The sequence below is a fragment of the Phycomyces blakesleeanus genome, assembly GCF_001638985.1.
Source record: "Phycomyces blakesleeanus NRRL 1555(-) unplaced genomic scaffold PHYBLscaffold_10, whole genome shotgun sequence".
NCBI classification, from domain to species: Eukaryota; Fungi; Mucoromycota; class Mucoromycetes; order Mucorales; family Phycomycetaceae; genus Phycomyces; species Phycomyces blakesleeanus.
In genome coordinates this window covers 608,754-633,408 of record NW_017265143.1, presented here as the reverse complement: position 1 = coordinate 633,408, position 24,655 = coordinate 608,754, and the positions used below count along the sequence as shown (strand labels likewise).

General features: G+C 36.8%; 7 protein-coding genes across 7 annotated transcripts; 5 read left to right on the top strand and 2 right to left on the bottom strand.

The window, feature by feature from the left end:
- Positions 1–503: 503 nt before the first annotated feature.
- PHYBLDRAFT_158785 (hypothetical protein) lies at positions 504–1,349 on the top strand (the record flags this gene model as incomplete). The annotated part of the gene is made up of 3 exons (XM_018433856.1): positions 504–557; positions 614–783; positions 885–1,349. Coding segments are annotated over 3 exons (689 nt in total), but the record flags the coding sequence as incomplete, so codon positions are not given.
- A 518-nt stretch (positions 1,350–1,867) lies between these two features.
- Positions 1,868–4,381, top strand: PHYBLDRAFT_87319 (hypothetical protein; the record flags this gene model as incomplete). The annotated part of the gene is made up of 2 exons (XM_018443659.1): positions 1,868–3,341; positions 3,777–4,381. Coding segments are annotated over 2 exons (2,079 nt in total), but the record flags the coding sequence as incomplete, so codon positions are not given.
- A 4,754-nt stretch (positions 4,382–9,135) lies between these two features.
- PHYBLDRAFT_87308 (hypothetical protein) lies at positions 9,136–11,520 on the top strand (the record flags this gene model as incomplete). The annotated part of the gene is made up of 2 exons (XM_018443658.1): positions 9,136–10,683; positions 10,939–11,520. Coding segments are annotated over 2 exons (2,130 nt in total), but the record flags the coding sequence as incomplete, so codon positions are not given.
- A 412-nt stretch (positions 11,521–11,932) lies between these two features.
- Positions 11,933–13,615, bottom strand: PHYBLDRAFT_158784 (hypothetical protein). The gene is made up of 5 exons (XM_018433855.1): positions 13,388–13,615; positions 13,137–13,245; positions 12,792–12,949; positions 12,533–12,650; positions 11,933–12,458 (listed from the first exon to the last, which is right to left on the bottom strand). Exons 1-5 carry the CDS (start codon positions 13,515–13,517, stop codon positions 12,170–12,172), a joined length of 804 nt encoding a protein of 267 aa, XP_018291795.1. The 5' UTR covers positions 13,518–13,615; the 3' UTR covers positions 11,933–12,169.
- Positions 13,616–15,093: 1,478 nt separating this feature from the next.
- PHYBLDRAFT_89606 (hypothetical protein) lies at positions 15,094–16,186 on the top strand (the record flags this gene model as incomplete). The annotated part of the gene is made up of 3 exons (XM_018443725.1): positions 15,094–15,450; positions 15,861–15,953; positions 16,043–16,186. Coding segments are annotated over 3 exons (594 nt in total), but the record flags the coding sequence as incomplete, so codon positions are not given.
- A 733-nt stretch (positions 16,187–16,919) lies between these two features.
- On the bottom strand, positions 16,920–19,591 carry PHYBLDRAFT_112466 (hypothetical protein; the record flags this gene model as incomplete). The annotated part of the gene is made up of 8 exons (XM_018428288.1): positions 16,920–17,206; positions 17,304–17,542; positions 17,684–17,858; positions 17,963–18,146; positions 18,205–18,374; positions 18,456–18,608; positions 18,749–19,088; positions 19,313–19,591. 8 exons carry the CDS (start codon positions 19,589–19,591, stop codon positions 16,920–16,922), a joined length of 1,827 nt encoding a protein of 608 aa, XP_018291793.1.
- Positions 19,592–22,264: 2,673 nt separating this feature from the next.
- Positions 22,265–24,326, top strand: PHYBLDRAFT_64709 (secreted coth spore-coat protein domain-containing protein; the record flags this gene model as incomplete). The annotated part of the gene is made up of 5 exons (XM_018441341.1): positions 22,265–22,283; positions 22,359–22,819; positions 22,909–23,171; positions 23,265–23,624; positions 23,717–24,326. 5 exons carry the CDS (start codon positions 22,265–22,267, stop codon positions 24,324–24,326), a joined length of 1,713 nt encoding a protein of 570 aa, XP_018291792.1.
- Between the last annotated feature and the right edge of the window lie 329 nt (positions 24,327–24,655).

The window sequence follows — 24,655 nt, the reverse complement described above, 5'->3', positions numbered from 1 at the left end:
GTTGCTACATTTCGGAAAATCCCATTAGAATGCACTGACAAAATGTTACCAATAGACAGTAAGTGTGTGTGTGTAAAGAAAAAAAAATATGCATTTGTCAGCCTTTTTTTTTAATTCGATTTGATTCATATACGTATATTTTACTGAAACCAAAAAAAAAAAAATTAAATTAAAATAAATAAATCTGTATGTATATGTATGCTCGCGTTTAGATTCCGACTGTCGCGATCATGTCCGGGTCGAACATGTCACCAAAGCAGTACCTCAATCGGCCATTTCAAGAAAGAGTGTAGTTATGGGAACAGTGTGGATCTTCAAACCAACAGACACACACACTTTTGAACAGCTATGCATATCACGAATGCTGGAAAGGTTTGGAAAGGACGATGGTAACTGGGAACAAGTCCTACTTGACTTCATGTCCCCAGAGGTACGCAAATATCATTACACATCTTCCAAGTAATTTATGCGCGGGTGATTATTAATAAGAAATCATTTATAGTCTATGATGATCCAAAATAATGTTCAACAACAGTACCAATCATCAACATCATCACGTAAGTCAAATTAACTACTGTCATAACCATTTTTTTCCCTTAATGCTTTGTTTTAGAAAATGTGCACAAAGACAAGCCAGAAGAACAAGAGCATGATCGGGATCTAGATCTAGATCAAGATCAGGAGCAAGAAAATAACAAAGAAGATAGTCAGAACCAGCTGTCAGACTATGAAAAATTACGCTTGAAGAGAATAGAGGAGAATAACCAGACCCTTTTGAAACTGGTAAATAGTTTAAAAGACAAGCAAACATGCGAGCAAACAAATCAAGAAGAAAATCACGACAATCATATTAATGTTTAATACTTAATTAAAACAAATTACAGGGCTTAATTTCAGAGATGAGTGAAGACTCTGATGATGTGATTCACTATGAATCTATGATGAGTAAAAAACCTCTAGAAAATGCACCTCTTGTGCTAGTAATGGTGGGCCACCAGCCCATCGAGCCTCGTCAAATTGGATTATACCGAGAGACGATTGTACAAATTGCACTGGAAGCAGTCAAGAAGTTAGCCCCACTCGGAATGTTGATCATTGGAACCAAAGATATTCGCCAAAAAGACAACGGGAAACTGTGGCCAATGTCAATGCTAGTGTTGGAAGATATTGAGCGAGCGATCGACAGAAGTGTATTGAAGCTCAAGGAGATGGTAGTCACCGTCCCAGAAGGTCACTCAAAGGATCGTCAGCAGAAGAATCTCAACACCGAAGTCGAGGAAGAATTAGAAATAGTAGATGAACATTTGACAATTGTACATGCTATCTATTTAGTGTTTCAACGCATGTAATAAAAAAAATTAATAAAAAAAATTATAATAATATATTAATTCTAATAGGAATTACAGCCACAATTACAATTAACAATTCACAATTACGATCAACAACTAACAGTTCATAGTTACAGCTTCCATATATATTATATATTACTTTTATATATATTATATATAAATAAACAAAAAAAAAAAAGTTATTTTTGCTGTAAAGGCTAAAAATACTCTCGATTTCCTATTTCTTGCGGCACTTGGAATATTCGGTTGTTTCCGTCCAGCTTCTCTGTCCAACGCTTTGCATTACCATGACAACCCTTATTTTAAATTGGATTTCCGTTTATAACAGTCAGACCCCGAAATTCATTCCCTACTTTCTTCTCTATTTCCCTGGCTCACTTTTTCCCCCTCCCTCCCTCCCTCTCTCTCTTTGTTTTATTATTATTATTTTTTCTTCCTCATCCTCTGTATTATCAAAACCATTCATTACATAAGAAATCCAATTCATATTCATATTCATCATGACCACCAACACATCTTTTGACCAGGAATTCAACGGCAATATCTATGAACCCTGGAGATTCGAATACGTCGCCTACGACTCTATTAATTCCCATATCCAAAGACGGGCAGCAAGTGGATGGTCAAACCAAGACGAGGCCGAGTTTGAATCTACTCTTCGGTTAGAAGCAGACAAAATCGATCTATTCATCACACGCAAACAACGAGAGATCGACTCTCGTATTGCCTACTGCGAACGCATCCTTGTCCAACAACGTCCTTTACTCGCACAATCAACAACAAATGGACTCTTTGACTCCATGGACGACGCACTCACAGAGATCCTTCTCGAACTCAACGATCTAGGAAAATTCGCTCGCTACAACTTCCTCGCCTTTAAACACCTCATCGACACACATACAAAACTCACACACATCGACAGACAGCAACTCCTAGTCGAAATCTCCCGCAAAAAAGCCCTCGACAGACAGCGTTTCGATGTAGTCCTTGTCAAGGTCTCGACCCTCCACGATATGTGTCGACAGAACGGCCAGGAGCGCACAGGAAATGCTGCTGCTGGAGGAGATCAGAACGCATTTGAAAGAGCAACAGCAAAGTACTGGGTTCATCCCGACAATGTTACCGAACTAAAAGCCATCCTTCTTTTTCATTTACCGGTACTTGTGTTCGATTCTACAAAGCCGTTTGAAGCCTCAGACAGTGCCATATCCAGCGTTTATTACGACAACCCAGAATTTGATCTGTATTCAGGCCGACTTCAGCGTGACGAGAGTGCAGAGGCCATTCGCTTCAGATGGTATGGACCCATGTCTAGCAAGTCTATATTCATTGAGCGCAAGACCCACCACGCCCCCTGGTTAGACGGTGCATCGGTCAAGGATCGCTTCCGTCTTAGCGAAAACAAAGTCAACGACTATGTCTCCGGCCGCTACACTGCTGAGCAGTACGCAGCTGAGCAGCGTGCCAAGGGTGCGTCTGAAGATTCCGTTCAACAAAATTACTTTATTGCATCTGGTGTCCAAAAATCGTTTGCAGAAAAGAAGCTCGATCCTGTCATGCGTGTGTTTTACAACCGCACTGCCTTCCAGATCCCTGGTGACCAACGCTTACGCATATCTCTCGACACTGACCTGACCTTTATCCGTGAAGACGACATCAAGCGTAGAAATGGAAACTGGCGCCGAATGGATGTTGGCATCGACCACCCGTTTGACTATCTACCTGGAGACCAAGTCTACCGATTCCCTTATGCTGTGCTGGAGACCAAGTTGCAGACCCATTTGGGCCAAGAGCCTCCAGAGTGGCTGACCCGTCTTCTGGACTCCAAACTTGTGTATGAAGTCCCACGCTTTTCAAAGTTCTTGGAAGGTTGTGCCCACTTTTGGAACTCTCGCCTACCCCTGCTGCCGTGGTGGTTGGACCAGCTCACATTGGATATCCGAAATGCTAAGCAACCAAAGGGAGACTTTACTGGCCTGTCACGCTCCAAGAGTCTGAAGCCGCTAATCGACGGTCACTATCGAATGGGTTATCTGGAGAAACAGCTTGAGAAGCGCGCAACGCTGAAGCGCAAGGAAAGCAAGACCGAAAACCCAACACGCAGTGCCTCAATCCGATCTGTCAAGGGACGCGAGAAGCTTATTGCCACTCCTGCACAGATAGAGCACCAGCAGAGAGCGCAGGGAAATGCGCAAAGTACACCCCAGTCTTATGTCATTGACGTCGGCGCAACTGAGAGCCAGGACAGGAGCATGAACCCCTTTGCCGATCCTTTCTGGAATAGCGACACCAGTGCTCAACTTGGATTTGATGGGCTGTCAAGAAAGTCACTCGGCAGTCCTGTGGTTCCTAATACTACCAATAATGTAGGAGGTTTAGGTGTAGGTGGAGTAGTGCGCAATAGGACTGGACCTGGTGAGCAGCGAGTGTCGACATTCGATGGAAGTTTCGATACAGCCTCCGTGGATCCTTATTATGGAAAGAACACACCAAGATCGTCTTATGCTGCCACCCCTGCTGAGAGTATGATGAACGATAGCCGGGCTCGGCTTACAGGCGGCATGGATTACACTATTGAAGAAGCGATGGACGAGGAAGAGAGAAAGGCTAGGAAGGCTGCCAAGAAGGCTGCCAAGAAGGAGAAGAAAGAAAGAAAGGCTGCAGAAGAAGAGGAGGACGAGCTGAATGGATTTGGAGGCATGGAGAAGGACGAGAAGAAGAAGGCCAAGCGAGATTTAGAGTTGGCCACTCGATTGGAACCAAAGGTGTTCTTTGCAAACGAGCGTACATTCATTAGCTGGCTCCAGTTTGCTGCCATCCTGTTGACTGCTGCATTAACCTTGATCAACTTTGGAGATAACATCAGTGTTACTTCTGGTGCAGTGTTTTTTGGTATCTCGTTTGTTATTGCTTTCTATGCTTTTGGACGCTACAGATACCGTGCCTTCCAGATCACAACAAGACCTCATCTGCGTTACGATGATCTGTACGGCCCCATTGGTCTCACAATCCTGTTGACTGGTGCATTATTGGTAAGATGATGGGAGTGTGTGCTTTTTGGTAATAAATGAAATTCTAATTTTTTTTGTAATGTATGTGCAGCTCAATTTCATCTTGCGTTATACACACCCAGAAACGACTGGCACTTATTTGGGGTTGCCAAACACAACTGCTGTTTAAAATTATTCCTTTTTTTTTTTTTTAATTTTACTTTCTTATTTTACCTTGTTTTTATTTTTATTATGTATGTATTTATCTATACCGCTGTGACTGTAGCCGTAGTATTCTCTTAATATTTCTCCTTCTTCTTCTTCCTCCTCTTCTTCTTCTTCTTTTGTTTCTTACTTTATTTACAGTCAGTACGATCTCAAATAGCGGATTAAAATTTCCACAAATAAGAGTTTTTTTTTAAAAAGAAAAGAAAATCAAATGTGCAAACCAAAAGATTATCCAATCAGCAGATCTTTGAAATCTTAATGGCATTATTTTTATGATCGAATTGTCAGATCAAGTTTTTTTTTCTCTCTATACTTTTCTTAGAGTTAAAGTGGTCATTCATTATATGTATTTTTTTTAAAAGAAAATAGGCATTGAAATGACATAATTCTCGATCAAGTTTCTTAAGAAATATACATATATACATATATACATATATATATATATCCAGATGAACGAACCGCTGCATGGCTCGGTAATCCAATATACATACATAAATACATCTTCTTTATCGCTGAACCTGCTGCGCTCAACTCTATTTTTAACAATCGGCCAGAATTTGTTTAGTAGTCCAATTCAGGTATAGAAATGAGAGGTATCTGTATCTGTAACATTATTATTGATTAGATCATCAGTCTTTTTGCAAGTATGAATTAATAGGCGCGTTATCCATGACAAGATCTAATATATAAATATAAATATAAAGTATATATTGTAGGGCTGCATTAATGTAAAAATAAAGCCTTGAAATGTCTTGGTCAAACTATCAATATATTCGTCGGTTGTCTTATACGGTTTCTCGTCAGATATCTGATTTATGAACTGGTTTTTATTCATAGCGTGTTTCGTCAACTAACAGGCTGTCTAACCTCGCGGTAACAAACTCCATTAGATTCTCCAGGTTTTCATCCTCAGGATCTATATAATTCAATAGGAACAGGTTGAGAATCCTTTTACTATCGTAAAATGGTCAGATTTCTAAGATTAGCTTGTTCTCCTTTACTGCCAATGTAAATCCATAGTAACTACACCATACTTTGCCTTTTATTTGACTTTGATCATCTCCCATAAAATAATAATAATTAACAACAACAAAGAGAGAGTATGGACTTGGGTAATCTGATAGGCAATATGCTTCAATGACCAAATAAGGTAATACTGACTTTTAAGACTGCTCAAGACCATCCATTTTAAATACCGATACTGAATAGTAAATACGGTTGTAGCAATATGGCCTGAAAGAAAAGAAGGAAAGAAAAATAAACATGAAAAAGGGTCATTTCAGCTCATATTGATATAACCTAGAAAGAATATGTCGTATTCTATTATGAGGCAAATTAAACTAAAGTAGAGAGCCGAATATACAGTCAAGATAAATATACATATACATATATTCTGAAATATAAATTATTTCAAGATAAGCAAAGTAAACTTGCTGAATATAATGAGCGAACATTTCCTTGACTTTTCACCCTCTTTAATATCAACCTGTATTTCCAAGACATATACAAGATTGCCTTGAATGAATGGTACTGCTATTCTTAACTCTTATTAATAATAATTAGCTATTAATATCAATATCAATATTAATTGTGTAAATTTTTGGCTCTCTGTCTTTTGTTTTTTGTTTTATTTTATTATATATATATATATGTATCATCTGTTTTCATCAATGTAAAGAATCTGGGATGGGTTGTCTTGGATATTAAAAGACCCAATTTGTGTCACAGTACTCCTTTAAATACCATTTTCTATGCAATTGATATGCAGGAAGACCTCTCATAGTAGTGATGTTCACACTTTGAATTTTGCTATCAAGGAGGAGAGGGGGGGTTGGCCGTGTTGTCTATAAAACAAAACAAAATGATGTCGTACTTTGTGGATCAAGACATGCATATGATTTGGTGAATATCTATTTAATGTGCACAATGTATTCAAGGACAAGCAAAGATATATTGATGTATTTGTAGAAAGATTACCATATTCTACAAACCCATTGAAATTATACACATCTTTTTTAATGTAATACTTGTGTGGGGAGATGATTCTTAATTTTTATGCTTAATTTTTATATATATAAAAAAAATTTGAAAGCACCAGATATGTTACTCAATTCACTGTATTAAATGTTTGTTTTTTTTTGTTTTTTTACAAAGATGGTCTAATTCATGGTCATTTCTATTAAAAAACTAGACCGAACAATTTATAAAAGGTTCCCTGGCCACCAATGCACCAATGCACCAAATACTATATACGTATGTGTGCGTGTGTAAGCCTTTAAATGTATCGGCACAAGACATCACACGATATCGCTTTGTTACCTGTTACACCCAAACTGAAATATATAAATACACATACAAAAATAAAAATTAAAGGCCTTCAGCTTACTTTGGGAGCAATGATATGTGACACCTACCTACTAAACAGACCATCTTTGCAATCCTAGGATCATCATATCTGCATTGCATACAGACTCATTATGTATTGGAATTTTCCTACCTATCTACGCACATTAATCCCGACTGTTTATACTGATGTGCGTCTAATGTAGTATATGATAGTGTATAGTGTAGTATAAACTATTATACATATAAATATTAAGCCCTTCACTACCCCCCCTTCTTCTTCTCATCTGTAGAATATCTAGTACAAAATCAAATTCAAAAGAAGAAGCGGAAAATCATTGTACAACCATAACTTTCTCTCTTTTAAAAAAAAAAAAAAACTTCTTCTTTAGCAGATGAAATTACGATCAGAATTGTGTAATTCTGTGAATTACAAGATCGTAATTCTTACTCTTTTAATAATAAAAAAAAGAAAAGAATAAACACATAGTGTATAATCTTGATAGTCATAATATGCTGAGCCGTTGAATGCTGAGCCATGTAGTGTAGACAGAAAGTTTATTTTATTATAATTTAGTATACGGATCTATCTATCTATCTGTACATAAACGTAATATATAGATATTCTTTATCAAACAAAAATCACAAATAATGGTAACAATTTCTTCTTTTTGACAGGATCAAATTAGCAGAGAAAATATTATCGGTACATATATAGAAAAAGAGAACTCTATTCACAAAGTATGGACAGTTGTAATTATTTTAAGAATATTTTTCTTTTATTTCGTTTTTTACTGGATTTTCCACTGTCTTTTAGACTAGGGTTGGAACCTTTATTGCGCTTGGCTGATAGCTTTCTCTAATTCTTTTATATGCTTAATAATTGATAATAAATTATGTGCAGAGACTAAACGTTCAAAACTAGTTCAAGTACATATTAGGTAAAGTTGTGCTTATAATGCCGTCACTGTCATTAATTGAAAATATTTTATTACGAGACTTTCTAGGCCTTGTGTTCTATAGCACATCTTCTCAATCCCAAGTGGTAATGGAAGAAGACTAGCCAATCAGAATTGCTCCAAGAATTGACCTACCCTTTTTTTTCGTTTTGAACTTTTAGTCTGTCCATGCCAACTTTGTTAAGATACATAGTGAGAGAGAGAGATAAAAAAAAATGTATAAGATTTCAAGTCGAGTCACGAAAAGCAAGTAGGAAATCCAGTGAATGTTGTAATTGCTAGTTTCCTTACTGATTTTCCATGTCGCCATCAGGCCACACAAAACAAAAACAAAATCAAAAATAAAAATAAACATAAAAAATTGTCGATAACTTTACACAGAAACCAATAGGACTATTTTTGGGATTATCCGCGGCCCTGGGAATTTGTTTCCGTACACAATTTCTATTAGTATAATTTGTTCCAAGCCATAGTGTTCTATTGTAAAAGGTGCACAAAGGAAATAAGTAATTGAAAGAAAATTACCCATTGTTCGGCTCAATTGTCAATGTAAAGAGAGAAAAGGTCTTATTGGTAAGATGTCAGTTTTGGTATCTTAACATAAATGCTTACAAAACTCTATAATAATCCTTTTTATTTTTATTTTTATTACGGTCCGCAGAAATCGGCACATAAAGGGAATTATAAAAGGGAGGGAAGGGGAAACATATTATTCTATTTTGTATTATATATATATTTTATCGAATGGGTTCCGATTGTGTGGTCCAACCAATGGAGATTCAATCCAAAACTGAGTCGCCCATTCAATGTCTGCAAATAGATAAAAGAATTATAAATTATAATGGGAATTATTATTGAAAGCACTGATCGTTTGATACACAATTGCTGAGCGACAAAAGGGAAGATTTGTTCAGCATTTTGGTATTTCTGATATTATAAATCGAAATACCAACAGTATAAATTAATTAATAATCTTAAATTATAATTTGTATAAATTTATCCAAAAAAAGTCAAACCAAATAATAATATAATTTTTTTGTGTGGATAATCCAAAAATACATTGATTTGCCGTATTAGAGGGGAAACTAAGACTTCTATTTTTTTTTTTCAATTATATTTGTACCTCTTATTTGTACCCTCTTCATTTTCCTGCTTCTTCTTCTTTCACTTCTTCTTTCACTTTCACTCCTACTTTCTCCCTCTTCTATCCTTTTCACTCATCTTCACCTTTATTCTTTTTTCTTTAAATAAAATAAATAAAAAGTCATGAAGTTTGGTGACCAACTTCAGCAAGAGATCTTCGCCCCCTGGCGACTCTCTTACATCCAATACGATGTCCTCAAAAACGAACTCAAAGCAAGACAAATGGATCACACCTGGAATCCACAAGACGAAAAGGAATTCGTGTCACTTTTGGAAAACGAACTTGAAAAGGTCTATGATTTCGTAACTGCAAAACTGAGCGAAGTCGAGGCCCGAATCAGCTACTGTGAGCGCACCATCCAGACTTTCATGAACAACCCCACCTGGTCGTCCGACCAGAATTGGGGTATCATGGATGATGCCCTCACAGAGGTTCTCTTTGATGTCAACGACCTTGCAAAGTTCACACGTCTCAACTACATTGGCTTCAAGAAGATCATAAAGAAGCACGACAAATGGACCGACCTCAACCTCCAACAAGACTTTGTCCCTCAACTCAGGAACCGCCCTCTCGACAGACAGCGATTCGATGTAGCCATCGTATTCATCTCCGCACTTCACGACATCTGCAGACTTCAGGGCAAGCCAAGAACAGGAAATTCAGCCGCCGGTGGAGATCAGAGTGCGTTTGAGCGAGCAACAGCAAAGTATTGGATCCACCCCGACAATATCACAGAAGTCAAGTCCATCATCATGCTCCACTTACCCGTCCTCATCTTCAACAAAGAAAAGCGCTTCGAATCCTCTGACAGTGCGATCTCAAGCGTCTACTTTGACAATCCCGATTTCGATCTCTACACCGGCCGTCTGCAGCGCGACGAAGGTGCAGAGGCCATCCGTTTCAGATGGTACGGCCCCATGTCCAGCAAAGCAATCTTCCTTGAGCGCAAGACCCATCATGCCGTCTGGCTCAACGGTGCATCTGTAAAGGACCGGTTCCGTCTCAATGTCGATGATGTCTCCAACTTTGTGGCCGGAGATCTGACCGCGGACGAGTGTGCCGAACGAATGCGTGCAAAGGGCACCGACCCCAAGGTAGTCGAGGACAGCCACTTTGTCGCCCAGGGAATCCAGACATCTATCCAGGAGAAACAGCTCTCACCCGTCCTGCGCGCCTTTTATGACCGCACCGCCTTTCAGTTGCCTGGAGACCAAATGGTCAGAGTCAGTCTGGACACAAACCTGTCTTTTATCAGAGAAGACAATTTCGATCGCAGTCGACGCGGCTCAAGAGAATGGCGTAGACCTGACGTTGGTATCGATTATCCTTTTGGCCACCTCGATGACTCAGAGTGCCTCCGGTTTCCTTATGCCGTCCTCGAAACCAAGCTACAGACCCATCTTGGCCAAAAGGCTCCAGAGTGGCTCACAAAGCTAGTTGACTCCCATCTGGTCCATGAGGTCCCTCGATTCTCAAAGTACCTCCATGCTGCCTCCTACTTCTTCCGCGAGCGCATGCCCCTCCTGCCATGGTGGTTGTCCGAAATGGAAATCGATATCCGCAAGCCGCGCTCCACAAACTTTGGCCTGACCCGTTCAAAATCATTCAAGCCTCTCATCGATGGTCAGTATAGACGCGCCATGGAAACCGAAGAACGCCGCATGAGCATGGTGGCCGATCCATCCAAGAGCTCTGAGATCAAACGCCGCAACTCTGCTCGTTCTGTTGTCAGTCCATTTGAAGATGCTCTCTATGCACCAGTCAAGCCCTATGCCCTCAACGATCGGTCGGCCTCTGCAAGCGAGACTCTGGTCGGCACTCCTCAAGAAAAGCAAGAACATACCTCCTTTTACTCTCCTCCTACAACCAAGAAGAACAAGAAAACCGATCAACCTCAATTTGGTGAACAAGTCTGGGCCAACGAGCTTCCTGTTAATACCGAACCTACCTTGATTGTGTCATCTGATGTTCCACTTGATTATGGGCCATTTGGCAAGAACCGTCAGTCCGGTCAGAACATGGAGATGCGTAATCTTGGCGAACCCGTGGTGGTCTCTGGCAAGAATAAAAAAGATATCCGTCTGAATATGGATGACTCTGGTTCGTCGTTTGAAGAAAAGAAGCCGACAACCTGGAGACGAGCACTGGGCCTGGGCGGCAATCTGGTCGACGATCCGAACAAGAAGGGAGCCTATGTCGCACTAAAGAAGATCAAGATTGAACCCAAGGTTTTCTTTGCCAACGAGCGTACCTTTATCAGTTGGCTCCAGTTTGCTGCCTTGTTGCTGACTGTGGCTCTTAACCTGTTGAACATGGGTGATTATGTTTCACGCATTGCTGGTGGTATTTTCATCGGTATTTCTATCGCTGTGGCCTTTTATGCACTCTATCGATTCGAAAAGCGTGCTTGGATGATCAATCGTCGTGTGCTTGGTCGTTACGATGATCTTTGGGGTCCTGCTGTCCTGTGTGCTCTCTTGGTTGGTGCTCTCATTGTCAATCTGTATCTTCGGTTCAAGTAGTCTTTTTTCTTTTTTTACCATTCTATCTTTCCAAAAAATCCAAAACCAATAATTTCATCCTTTTCATTCCAAAAGAACCAACCCACAAACACACACAACACACACACAACATATATATTTTCTTCCTTGACTTTTTAGCATCCAACATCTTTATTATTATTTTTATATATATTTTTTTGGCTTTAATTCCCTTCTTTATTTCTGTAACTTTTTTTCTTTTATTTTTGTATTACCCGCCCCATTCAAGGCTCTCTCTTTTTTTATTTTCTCTATATATTATTACTATTACTATTATTGCTATTGCTATTACTATTATTATTGATAGAGATATTTGCCAAGAATAAATATTACACATACCACATATGAACACACCAAGAGAGATATTTAATGTATATTTGAAATTGATGATAATAATATTTATATTTATATTTATATTATACAAATATCCATATAATATGGTTGTAGATATCAAAGAAAGGAGGGGGACTATGGTATAACAAAGAAGAGGAGGAAGAAGAAGAAGAATAAGAAAGAAACAAAAACAGAAAGTCTAAAATAAATCAAAGCTACCAAAGAGCTAGAACTCTATAAATGAATATGTCTTTTCTATAATACATCTTTCTTTCTTCTTTTTTTAACTTGGTCGAGGTGTGAGGATCTCAGGGAACAACTCAAAGGTGTCTGATAACTCACACAGATGGTGAAGGCATCTAATAGGGTATGCGACATCGATGTAGAAACAGAGGTTGGCCAGGATGTAGTCATTGGGCATTAGTCCGTTCATTGCATAGTAGAGGTCGAACACCAAATAAATACAGAAAATGCTAGCCAAACTAATGGGCCAAAGGATCTGAATAGGGTCCAGCTGGTATTCATGTCTAAACCACGGAGAGCTCAAGCAGATAGATCCAACTGTACACACACTAAAGATTGGGTATTTAATTAATCTTTCTCTTTCTCTTTCTCTTTTTTGTTTTGTTTTGTTAATGTGGCTTACATTGGTAATGGCCCTTTAAAAGGAAAACGTGTCTGGGCAGTAAAGAGCAATAGACCGATGACTCCAAAGAATACCATAAATATCACAACAAAACCTTCGTGGTAGCATAATTTGGAAACTATATAAATATATATAAAGGAGAAAAATAAGGATAAGGATAAGAATAAGAATAAGAATATTATTATTAGTTGAGTGGGATAAATTGAAAGTGACAAGTTGGGATGGATATGCATTTTACTATCGAATTTGCTAAACTTACTCAAGTCAGCAAAGATTAGGGACATTAAAAATGAAGTAATCGCAAGCATTGTGGCTTGAGTTTCAAGAGGAAGCCGAAAGTACTGCATCCACAATTGCCAGGCAACAAGAATAGATATTATGAATGCTGGAAAGATAAATATCCACCAGGCATATTTACTTTATATATATATATATATATAATATATTTAATTTAATTTAATTTAATATATTCTTTCCTTCTTTCTTTCTTTATTAATCAATGATATTGATAATTATCTATATTTGCTACGTTTTATAAAGATTTATCTATCTATCTAAATATATAATAATAATAACAGTAACAGTAACAGTAACAATACTCTACCTTTCTTGTAACCAGTTAAATAAAAGGGGAATATTTACAAGGGTCGTTGTCATGACAGCAACAGTAATGATCTGGCAAATAGTAATAAGGTACACTTTTCGCACAAAACCTACATTGTAAAATAAAATAAAATTAAATAAAAAAAAGATCTTCGAGATTAGTTATGTTAATTATTATATCAGTCAGTCAGTCAGACAGTTAGTTACTTATTTAAATATTTATATACAAGAGAAAAAAAAGCATGTAATTACCCATCTGGATTGGTACAGAATTTCTATTGACAGGAATGCCAAATACATCTTGGTCTTGTCCTGACCCAAACCTCTGGAGTAAGTCAGGAAAGCTACCACTCGGGTATTCTGCACTTGAAGGAAGTGCCATGGTATGATAGTCAGTACTCATCCCAATACTTGCTGTTGTCGTTTTGTTGTTGTGGGTTTATTATTATAATAAGTGGTATATCTCTTTTACACCATTTAGCCGGCTTTTTATTTTATATATATATATATTATTTTGGTTATAGAAAACAGAATTTGACATTTGGCTTTTGCTTCACAGTGACATCACAGAACAAGTCAATGGATATATAGAGGAGGTAGGTTACACCTAGCAGTGTTTTTCTTCTTCTTTTTATTTTTCCCGTGCACACTCACTGGTGTGAACACCACCTCTTTGTATATACAACCTCAAAGTTTAATTTAAACGTGAAAAAGGTTAAAGACGTACATAATTTGCATGATTATAATATAATACAAGATAATAAAAATGATTGATTGGTTTGGTTTCTTTCTCTTCCCCTCTCCCCTCCCCTCCCCTCTCCTTCCCCTTTATTTTATCGGATTTTGGTATTTAACATGCTATATGTGCGCGTGTAATGTATTTATATATGCATGTGCGTAGTGTGCGTGGGTTTGGCATTAGCTTGTCCCCTAAAACTTTTATATATTCTATTATTTATTAGACATCAGTACATAGACCTACACACAAACAGTATATATATATATATATAAGATTCTCTTATTTTATCAGAATTAATGGGGTATTTTACTGCCAGAATGTATCCTTAATGCACAACCCTTTATTGTGTCACAGTTTGAAAGTTTGTTTGTGATTTTACAAAGCAAAAGAATGTATGGGTACACTATATACAAGACTGTTAAAGCTAGGGCCTGTATTTGAAAGCTCAGTAGAGCCAGTTTGATAAACTACATATTTATTGTAAACAGTCAATTGTATAACTCATTATAAAGAGACATCCTGGTGTTGTGATATACACATATATACACATATATGTATACACATGTGTGTCTATTTGAAGGGGTTCTTTTTTTTTTCTTGCTTATTTCTGTATATATCTGAACTATTATTATTATTATTATTATTATTATTATTATTTCTGTTCCAAAATGTCACTGATGGTTTTCTTTGTTTATCTCTCTTTCTTGTTATTTCATGTATTTTTTCTGGCTTGACCAGCTCTTTCTCTCTTTTCTTACTTTTAATGGTCCTGGAAAAGCAAGCTGAGCCAACCAACTGGAGGACACACAACCATTGGTTAGTCTTCTCTGCCAGTCCAGAAGACGAGTGGCTACCTACTCTTGACCAGGTCCTCAAGAGAGAGAGTAGACCTCCTGTCTGTCTCTACAACTACTACATCGTATTACGAGACCGTCTCAAACTTGAAACAATGCTGGACTTTTGGCTCGATGTCCAGCAAGCCGAGATACTCTATCGACGCTATGAAAGACATCTGTTACGCCAAGAGAGAAAAAGTAACCGACCATCTGTTATACCTCCCCAACCTCTTCAGCCTCACCCCAAAACACCTTTGTCTACAAATAACAGCCGGGAATCAGACCAAGTGGTCACTCAAATGCTTCTGACCCAGGCACGCCATTCGATTGCTACTGCCTCGTCCCAAACCAACTCAGCAAAATCAAAGCGACCCTTACCACCGACACAAACCGACATGATGGAACTGGTGGAGCGTATCTATTTGCGGTACATCGTCCCGCATGCTGAGAAAGAGATCATGCAGCTGCCCACTCCTCTCCGCAGCGAAATAGCCCAGCACTTTGCTGGCCAGATCACTACACCGACCGATCCACACATCTTTGGACCAGCCAAGATCCACATACACCATCTACTGCAATTGGTTTTTCCGACATTTGTCCACTACAAGGTTCTAATGAACCTCACCCTAAAACAACAGATCGGGAGAATTGTCGCAGGTCTCTTGGGCCTTATGATCGGCTTTTCACTAGAGTTCTCCCTGATATTTCTAAACATTCATCCCTGGCAAAGACGAATCTGGGTAAGTGTTTGAATTTGTTAGTCTATTATCTTTGCAACAGTAGAAAACACAAGAAAATTAAGAGGAAGAAGAAGTAAATACATCAAATACCAAACATACAAAGTATACCAAAAGAACAAAAATAAAATAAAAGAAGAAAAAAAAAAGGCACGACAAATTCTTTGCCTTTTTCTTCTTCTTCCTTTTATCATTATCATTATTATTCTTCTTCTTCTTCTTCATACTCTTCTTCACCCCTCCTCCTTTTAACTATCTACCCCCCTTTTTTTAAACTTCTTAAGCAAGAAAGAAAGAGATAGATAGATAAATAATTAAATAAATAAAGAAAGAAAGAAAGAAAGGAAAAAATAAGGAAACCCTTGCACTCTTCTTTCTCCTTGTGATTCCTTATTTTTGCCCTACTTCTTTAGGGTCTATTGCCTATTGGAGCCGGTCTCTTTTGCTTAATAACTGGTTTGGCGGGATTAGATCCATTTTGGGTTTTGTGTCTAAACATCAGGCATGTAATTACTCTTATATATCATTTTTACACATTTATTTGTTCATTAATTTTGGACTAATTTTTTTTATCTTATGAATCATATACAGTGAGACAACTACTTTTCATTTCAACCCTGTAGAAGAACCACGAGTCAAATTGATTTTACGGAATCGTTCCATTGCTCTCCTGCTCCTATTCATAGCTCTGACCTCACTTGTCTTAATAGTCTTTTGTGCTGTACCAGGAAAACGTCTTTGAGATATTCCCTTTCATTCCCACCCCCCCTTTAAATTTGTCTTTGCGAATAAGAGAGAAATAGGAAAAAAAAAGAATACAAAATATAACACAACACAACACAACGCAACATAGCGTAATATAATATAATATAATAGTAGTAATAGTAATAGTAATAGTAGCAGTAATAGTAATAATAATGGCTTTATCTTTTTCTATAAAGACACAGAAAGAACAAATTGTAGAATCTTGCTTGAGTTTCATATATAACATAAAGGAGCTCCTACATCCAGAACCACCCTTCTTTTTCTTTTCTTCTTTCTTTCTTGGTATATACAAGCATACAAGCATACAAGCACACAGGCACACAGGCATACATACATATATATATATATATACAAATGTATGTAGATGTATATACGCATGTATGTCTATTAAAGTTTTACAAGGTTTTCTTTAAAAAAGATTCCCTATTTTCTATATATTGGTTTTGACTGTTTGTGCACTTTGGATGAACAGAACAATAATAAACTTTTATGCGGTTGTGTAATAGATATTATTATTGTTATTGTTGTTCTAAAAGAGAATACATGTTTTACTAATGTTGCAATAATAAGGCTTTATATAACAGAGACAGATATGTAGAGATATGAAGGAATAAAATAAAAGAATAAATAAATGATTGATTGATTGAAAAGAGAAATTATATATGTAATATCTAAATGAAATAAAGCAAGATAAGATAGCCAAATTTCTAAGGGTTGGCTCTTTCGTTCAATTCAGATAAATTGTGCTCCTCATTCAAGGTACTGCTGGTAAGGAACCCATTACGAATCTCATCGCGCTCTTTTTGGTTAAGTTCGTCGATTTCCTGCATAGTTTCGGGGCCCCACTCAGCAGGGACCACCAGGTTAAGGAAGATGGCCATCAGAGATCCAATACAGTAGCCAGTATCCACAATAGTTTCAATAGCACTCAAGAAACCCTTGAGGGAGTCGTTGTTACCGCTATAGCTAAACACATGAGAGAACCAGCCAGGACCTGTTATGTATTTACAGAATCGATTAGTTTTAGTATTCTGATCAACCAGGGACAGAAATTCTGACAGTAATGACATTTAAATTCAAGATGTACTTACAGAGTGTGACACCCATACCAAGGGCAAGTGATGCGGTTGTAATAAAACGATCGCGACGGGTCCATGGCAGGTAAGCCAAAATACGAATTCCAGACACAGTGACAGAAGCAAACAAAAAGGCATTCATACCGCCCAATACACACTTTGGGATGGCCAAGAATACAGCCGAAATCTTGCCAAAGATTCCATACAGCAAAATAAAGAAACAGCAAAAGTATCCAGCAACACGGTTAGCACATCTATAAAGAAAGAAAAAAAAATCAATCAATCAATTAACAAACCAGCCGTCTGTTTAGCCAATTTCTCTTTCTCAGTCTAGAGCTAGAATATCCCCTCCCCCCCTGTATTATATACATATATTATTTTTATATAACCCTTACCTTGTCAAAGCTACCACACCGTTGTTCTGGGCAAAAGTAACAAGGGGACTTATGGTCATGCAGGCGGCAATAAATGAATTGACACCATCTGCCAACAGACCTCCTTGAATACGTGCTTGGAATGCTGGTCCGTCAACCTCTACACCCGAAACATCACACGAAGCAGTAATATCACCTACAATTGTATGTGTATGTTTTTTTAGCATTATATACGTATCATAACATCATTATCCACTCTACTCATTTATTTATATATATATATATAAAAGATAAACTTACCAATACTCTCCAGCATATTATCCAGATAAACAATCAAAAATGGAATGACAGCTGGGCCATACACAGTTATTGGGAATGTCTTGACCCAAACAAATGTAATTACAGGGGCACTGGTAATAGAACTATCATCAATGTATCCACAAGCAGCGGCAACGATAGTACCGACAATCAATCCAAGAACAATCTGATAATATTCACAAGTCAGAATATGTACACTAAAAATAACCTAGTATGATATTTACCTGAGCACTCTTCATAAACGAAGACCCCAAGTTTTCGATCAATAGAATTGTAGCAAATACAACAAATCCAAGGCCAATAAATTCAGGGCTGCCCCAGGGAAGAGGATGAGGAGCATCGGTATTGGGACATTGCGAATAGTACCCTGTCTCAGGACGAGATGAACATCCACCTATATACATATATATTAAAAAAACATATACGCCATATTAATAAGAGTTCATTGTTGCTGTCTTTTTAGTTTTTAACTTACCAGATCCACCAGCCCAATCAGATAAAGCAGTAGAAATAACACTACATCCAATAAGCAAGATTGTTGTACCAGAGACAATTGGAGGGAAAATACGCTTGATCATCTTGGGAGGCAAGAAGCTCATGCCAATCTCAAAGAAAGAGCAAACCATAGCTAATTTTTTTTTAAAAAGAAAAAAAAAATGTAAAATAAGAATCTCATGAATTTTCAAACTTTTCTGATATGCTTTTTTTTTTAAATTTCTTGGTTGGTGTTACTGTTATTAAGTAAAACAAAGCAACAAAGAAACTTACAGGTTCCCAGAATGGCACCCCATGCTTTGGGACAAGGGAGATAATCGATTGTACCGTCTTCGAGAACAGAAGTTTCACAATAGCCGTTTGAGTACATGTTTTTGATGATGGCAGCCGTCGCAGGGATACTGGCAAAATTAGGACCGACCACACTGAGCAGACCAGTTCCGATGTAATAGTTTGTGCCGTATATTTTGAAGCGAGTGATCTGGATAAGTGACAGGATAGCCGAAGTAATGAGTGCAGCTGAAAGAAGATATTGCTGATCTTCTAATGTGAGGTTGAGGGAAGTCGATCCAGATCCAATCATAATCAAGATAGGTGTAACAACACCACTGACCTGTCAATTCAATTAAAAGTTAAATTCAGTTCAGTTCAGTTCAATTCAATTCAACTCAATTCAATTCAATTCAATTCAATTAATTTATATATATATATAATATTTAAACTTAAAATTTGCAAAGGGGAAAAGGGGAGAAGGAGGCTTAATGACTTGTACAGAAAACTTCTTCGTATGCTTATTTATACAAGCTAGAATAATATATATATATATATATATATTACCATGGCAAGAGAGTGTTGGAATCCCATGATAGCAGCCAGACCAAGTGGGAGACGACTGTTGAGACCCCAAAAGGGTGCATTGGTCTTTCCTTTGACTAGGAAAGATGGCATACACATGTTCTTCCAGTCAAAATCTCCCCACCATCCTTCCTTAGTCAGGACCTGTCCACGTACGATCGTGAACAGGTTTGGAGGATTCGGAGGCGCATACGCTTCGAACTGAGTTCCACTTGGGATAGTCTCTGAATCAGGAAAAGACGACGAGGCCTTTTGATCCATGTTTCAATTGAATATGAAGAAAAGTAGAATACAGAGTGAAGAAGTAAAAAAAAAAAAAAGAACCAAAAGAATGGAATTATATATAATATATATATATATATATATATAAATTAGACTTGCGTTTACAGCAATTAAAAAAATAAATAAATAAAACAGCGACCTTTAACCAAGCAAAAAAAAACAAAAAAAAACAAGTGGCTTGAGATTAAACCTTTAATATGTAGTGCAATACACTCACTGAATAAATAACATAATAAAATAATAATACTAAAAGGTAATAAATATTATTGAATACCAACAATCAGTAATAGATCATATCTATTGCGTGACTTGTATTCCTATGACCAATCAAAAAAAGAAAGATAATCTTTTTTTTTCTTAAAAAGAATCTAACAAAACTGATAGTCTATAGTAAGTAGTACATAGACATCTTCATGAGATATGTATATATTTGATTTGATTTGATTTGATTTGATCTGGTTCGGCTTATAAACTTTTAACTGCTGCCTAGTGCAAATTCGATGGTAAATATCCGATAATATACTCCAAATGACAGCTACTTATCATTTGGTAGGTGAGACAATAAAAAGAGGAGGGACCCTGGAATTCATGTTTAATTTATAAAAAGAATAAGAAAAAAATTGTATAAAGTACCCAAATTTTCCGAGGTTGAACAAGCCAAAAATAAATATGTACTTTATTATTGTAAGTTACCCCACAAAACCAGATATATTCAGACCCTTTTTATAAAGTATTTCATAGTCTATAAATGGTAGAATTATCTGTTAATGTCAAAAAGCTATCTGCCAACACCCAACGGTATAAACACAACAAGTAAGTATTGAATAATATTTTATAGAGTATAAAGAATATATAGGGTATATTTCTGAAATATATTTTTTCTTTTGCTTCGATGCCTGGCCAATAAAATATGCCAATTCGAATTTTAATTTAGAAGGCGCCTAAATTGAATAATGACAGCTCTGCTATAAAAAACTTGTAGACAAATTTTCCTGAATGAGGTTCCAAAGTAATCAAAATGTTACAATTACAGCAAACACTTGGTAATAGGTATATACATTTATCTTACTTTTACAAGTAAATTTCAACTTTAAAACATGCAGAGAATATATAGCATACACACCGCAGATTGGGTGAAATACAAACTCCAGGACTCAGAATAGATCATATCATTGCTACTGAACCTGGCAGGCTCACATCCCAGTAACATAACACATACATAGCACGTACTTTATATACACTTTATTCTACCTTCAACGACAATAAACCGTGAGTCGGCAGAGATATTAAACTATAAAGCTGAATATATATATACGTATTGTCCCCTTTCATATTATTCTTTTACGTCGGAATAAATACTTCCATCTGTGAGACACAAGGCGAAAGTATATTTATCTATTTTTGCTTTTAAGCTGGATATTCAGAATAACAATACTATAAAGAAAGCAAGAAGTCCAGGGATTTTACTATTATTATTACTAACCGGTAGAGTACAGAACCACGGTTAAATCTTGACACAAATCTACCGGAAAGAAAGAAAGTTATTGGGCTATAATACATAAGCAAAGCAATTTCGATAATGTGTAAATTAATGATCAGCTTTGTATCAGTAGATCATTATAATTTCACCATTAAGGATATTTTTTCTGTAATTAATTACATGTGATAGATTACTCCCCTTAATCCCTGCTTAGTGTAGTATCACCGTTGCATAATACTTAATAACAGTTGTAATTGATACAAATAGTACGGTGGCTCGCCATAAAATACAAGTTCTTTTGAACAATACATTATATATATATATATTCTATTATACCAAGAAGAGCCATTTTATAGATATACACATACAAATATCTTTATCAATGATATTATACATATACAAAAAATAATAATTTAACCAAGAATACTTATTATTTTATACATCTTTGATATATATATAAAAGATCTTATTGAACAAAGGGGGCTTTTGGCTCTCGCCTTCTATTTATTTATGTATCTTTTTTATTTACAAAGAGTGTTTTTGCTAAGTTTTATTCGAAAAGTATGCAAACATATGCGACTCAGCGAATAATATACATTATCTAAATATCTTTAATCGATATATCATATAATATGATCATTGTTATCTTAACATATTGAATACAGAATATCATTATACATTCGAGATACTTAGTAGTATATTGGATAACAATTTCTTAAAATTATAGGCTTAACCGAAAAGATAGGTTATCCTTTGAAGAATTTCCTAAAATAAAATAAAATATCTATGACCGGGACAACATCCTAGGGGTGTCAACCACAGCCCCCTTTGGTGAAGTCTCAGATTCAAGATTCTCCCTGTGTTTATAGGTTTATTTGCTGTAAAGATATATATATATATATCATGTACATAAAGCAAAGTAAAGTAAAAATAAATAAATGGACCTGGAGAAAATATGAGAGGATATTTGGCAAGATAGCCAAGGTTTATGAGCTATTTAAATTAGCTTGATAAGTATACCAAAACCATCTCGGCACTCGGTTAATTTTAAAATGCAAAAGTGCTTGCAATCACTTATCTAGCCTACGTAAGGTCTAAAGCTTTATAAAAAGCCAAATAATTAGCTTTCCACAACACATTGCCCACTCTTATTATACTAGACACCATTACCTATGCGAATAACTTTTATTGGTAAAGCTATACATATAGATATATTAAGAATGACTTACAAATGATGAATATAAATGTATATATTCTTTGGTTTAGTTTTCGCACTTGCCGTTGTTGTCTCGGCCTCAAGCACAGGAGATCAGATAACGTATAGCGTTGTGTCCCTTACAGGCGGGAAACATTCTATGAGTGTGGTTGTAGACAATGTACCATATCCTCTTTCACAATCTCCCAAAGTACCTATCCTTTACACCGGAACAGCACCAAAGGCAGCCAAGGGTTACAGTTATGCAATAAACGCCGGTACAAATGGCACCCGGGTCGAACCTTTTTCTCGTAAGCAGACCAGCGAAAGTACTCCGAATGAGACCTTTGGACGTCAGTGGAACACATTTCCTCTATCTAAAGTCGAGCCAATCCTTCCTCCTCTTCCGGCAATCAATCGAGTTGAGTCACCCTTGCACATTGATGGTGAAATTCCTACAATCTACCTTTCTGGAAATCAGACTGCATTGGATAATATGCACACAAACTCAATGGAAGATATTAGCGTGTCTGTAAATATGGCTTACATAAGGTACTCTTACTTTCTTTCAAGAAGTATTCCAGCCATAAATTATATATATATATATATATATATATAAAGTTCTCACACGTACTTTTGAATAGCCCACATGATGTCCAATCATTTTCTGACATTGAGATCGGACTGTCTGGTCATAGTTCTCGCTTATTTGAAAAGGTTTCCTACAACCTAAAATTGAAGAAAAAAGCCAAAAACCATTTGTATGGTTACCGTCGTCTTAAGTTGCGTGCTCTTGCTACTGATCAGTCTTATATCCGTGAAATTATTGGATATGATGTGATGAAGTCAGTCGGTATTGCTTCTACCGAATACTCTTATGTCAGGTAAAGTACCAACGACAACAACAACAAAAGAAAGTATAGGTAATAAAAGAAAAGCTCCTAACTTATATATCCTATATATTCTGCTATAAACAGAGTTATTCTGAATGACAAACCTTTGGGCCTATTTGGATTCTTGGAGGCATATCAGAATCCTTGGATACAAAATGAGTTTGCCAATGGAGATATAAACTATAAGCAGGGAATTCTCTACCAAGGAAAATATCGAACTACTGAGTCACTACTAGCAGGCGTTATATCCGATCTATCTTACTACCCAAACATTACAAATTATGCCCTTGGAGCTTACAATATCAAAGCTAATCCAGCAAACAGCATCGGTGACTACCGACCATTAATGGAGTTCACAAAGTTTATCAAGGATGCACCAACTACTACCCCGGATGCTGTGCAAATATGGCAGTCCAATCTTGATGTCGAAAGTTTTCTTCGCTGGTAAAAAATAAATCAATATACACACATACAGTAAGCTTAACCTATTCCTTCCAAACTGCTCCCTTTTTTTTTTGGCTTTATTTCTACTTTAGTATTGCACTCGAGATTCTTGTAGGCTACTCAGACGGGTATCTTACCATGTCCAACAACTACTATCTCTATTATGAGACTAAAGCCAAGCGATACATATACCTGCCATCTGATCTCGACTTGATTATGGGATCTGGATTTGTTAGTACCATATCAATGACTACAGGAAATTACTCGGATTTCCCTGGCTTCCATCTGCGTCCGCTTACCAACAAACTTATGCAAGTTCCCACATTCAAGGCTCGACTAGAGGAGTTGATAGTCAAAGTCACCAAGGAGCTTTTCAACCTTAAGACCTTAGATAAACGTATTGATGATGTTGTTCGTATGATTACCGAAGATGTTGCTTGGGATCAAGCTCTTCCTCGCATGGGAAAGAAGTTTATTCCTGGTTCAAACAGTGACAGTAGAGTACCGAAATTGACATCACCGACCATTGATGCCGAAACACAAAAGGACCTTTATTCAAAAGGTTCTTATTCTCTCTCCTTCAAGGATGCAGTCAATGGTCCTACTGGACACATAGCATCTCCTGGTGTCAAAGAATTTATCAAGTGGCAGAGTGAAAACACAATGAATTTTTGGCGCAACACTACTGGAAAGGGTGTTTAGTCCGAGCATTAGTTTCTCTTGATCTTTCTTGGCGATGTATATATATATATATATATAAACAATACAACTTTGTAAACCATGCACACACATATATATCTACCTGTGTGTGTGTTGGAATCATACAATCCTGTTAAACATTTGGGCTTTATTAACACTTTATACATATTTCATTCATGATATAATTCAATAAATATTATAGCTACACTATACTCTTCAATTGCAATCAAGTAAAATTGAAGTCGAAACTTAAAACCATCTCAGTCTAGAAAAGAGTATATCATCAGTCTTTCATGAAATTCATCTTGTCTAGACATCACCCAAGTCTGTTA

Coding starts and splice junctions, on each gene's coding strand:
- PHYBLDRAFT_158784 (XM_018433855.1), bottom strand. CDS start 13,517: ATGGCACTTCCTTCAAGTGCAGAATACCCGAGTGGTAGCTTTCCTGAC. Junction 13,246..13,387: donor TTCTGTACCAATCCAGATGG/GTAATTACATGC, acceptor TTTACAATGTAG/GTTTTGTGCGAAAAGTGTAC. Junction 12,950..13,136: donor TTTAACTGGTTACAAGAAAG/GTAGAGTATTGT, acceptor ATATATATAAAG/TAAATATGCCTGGTGGATAT.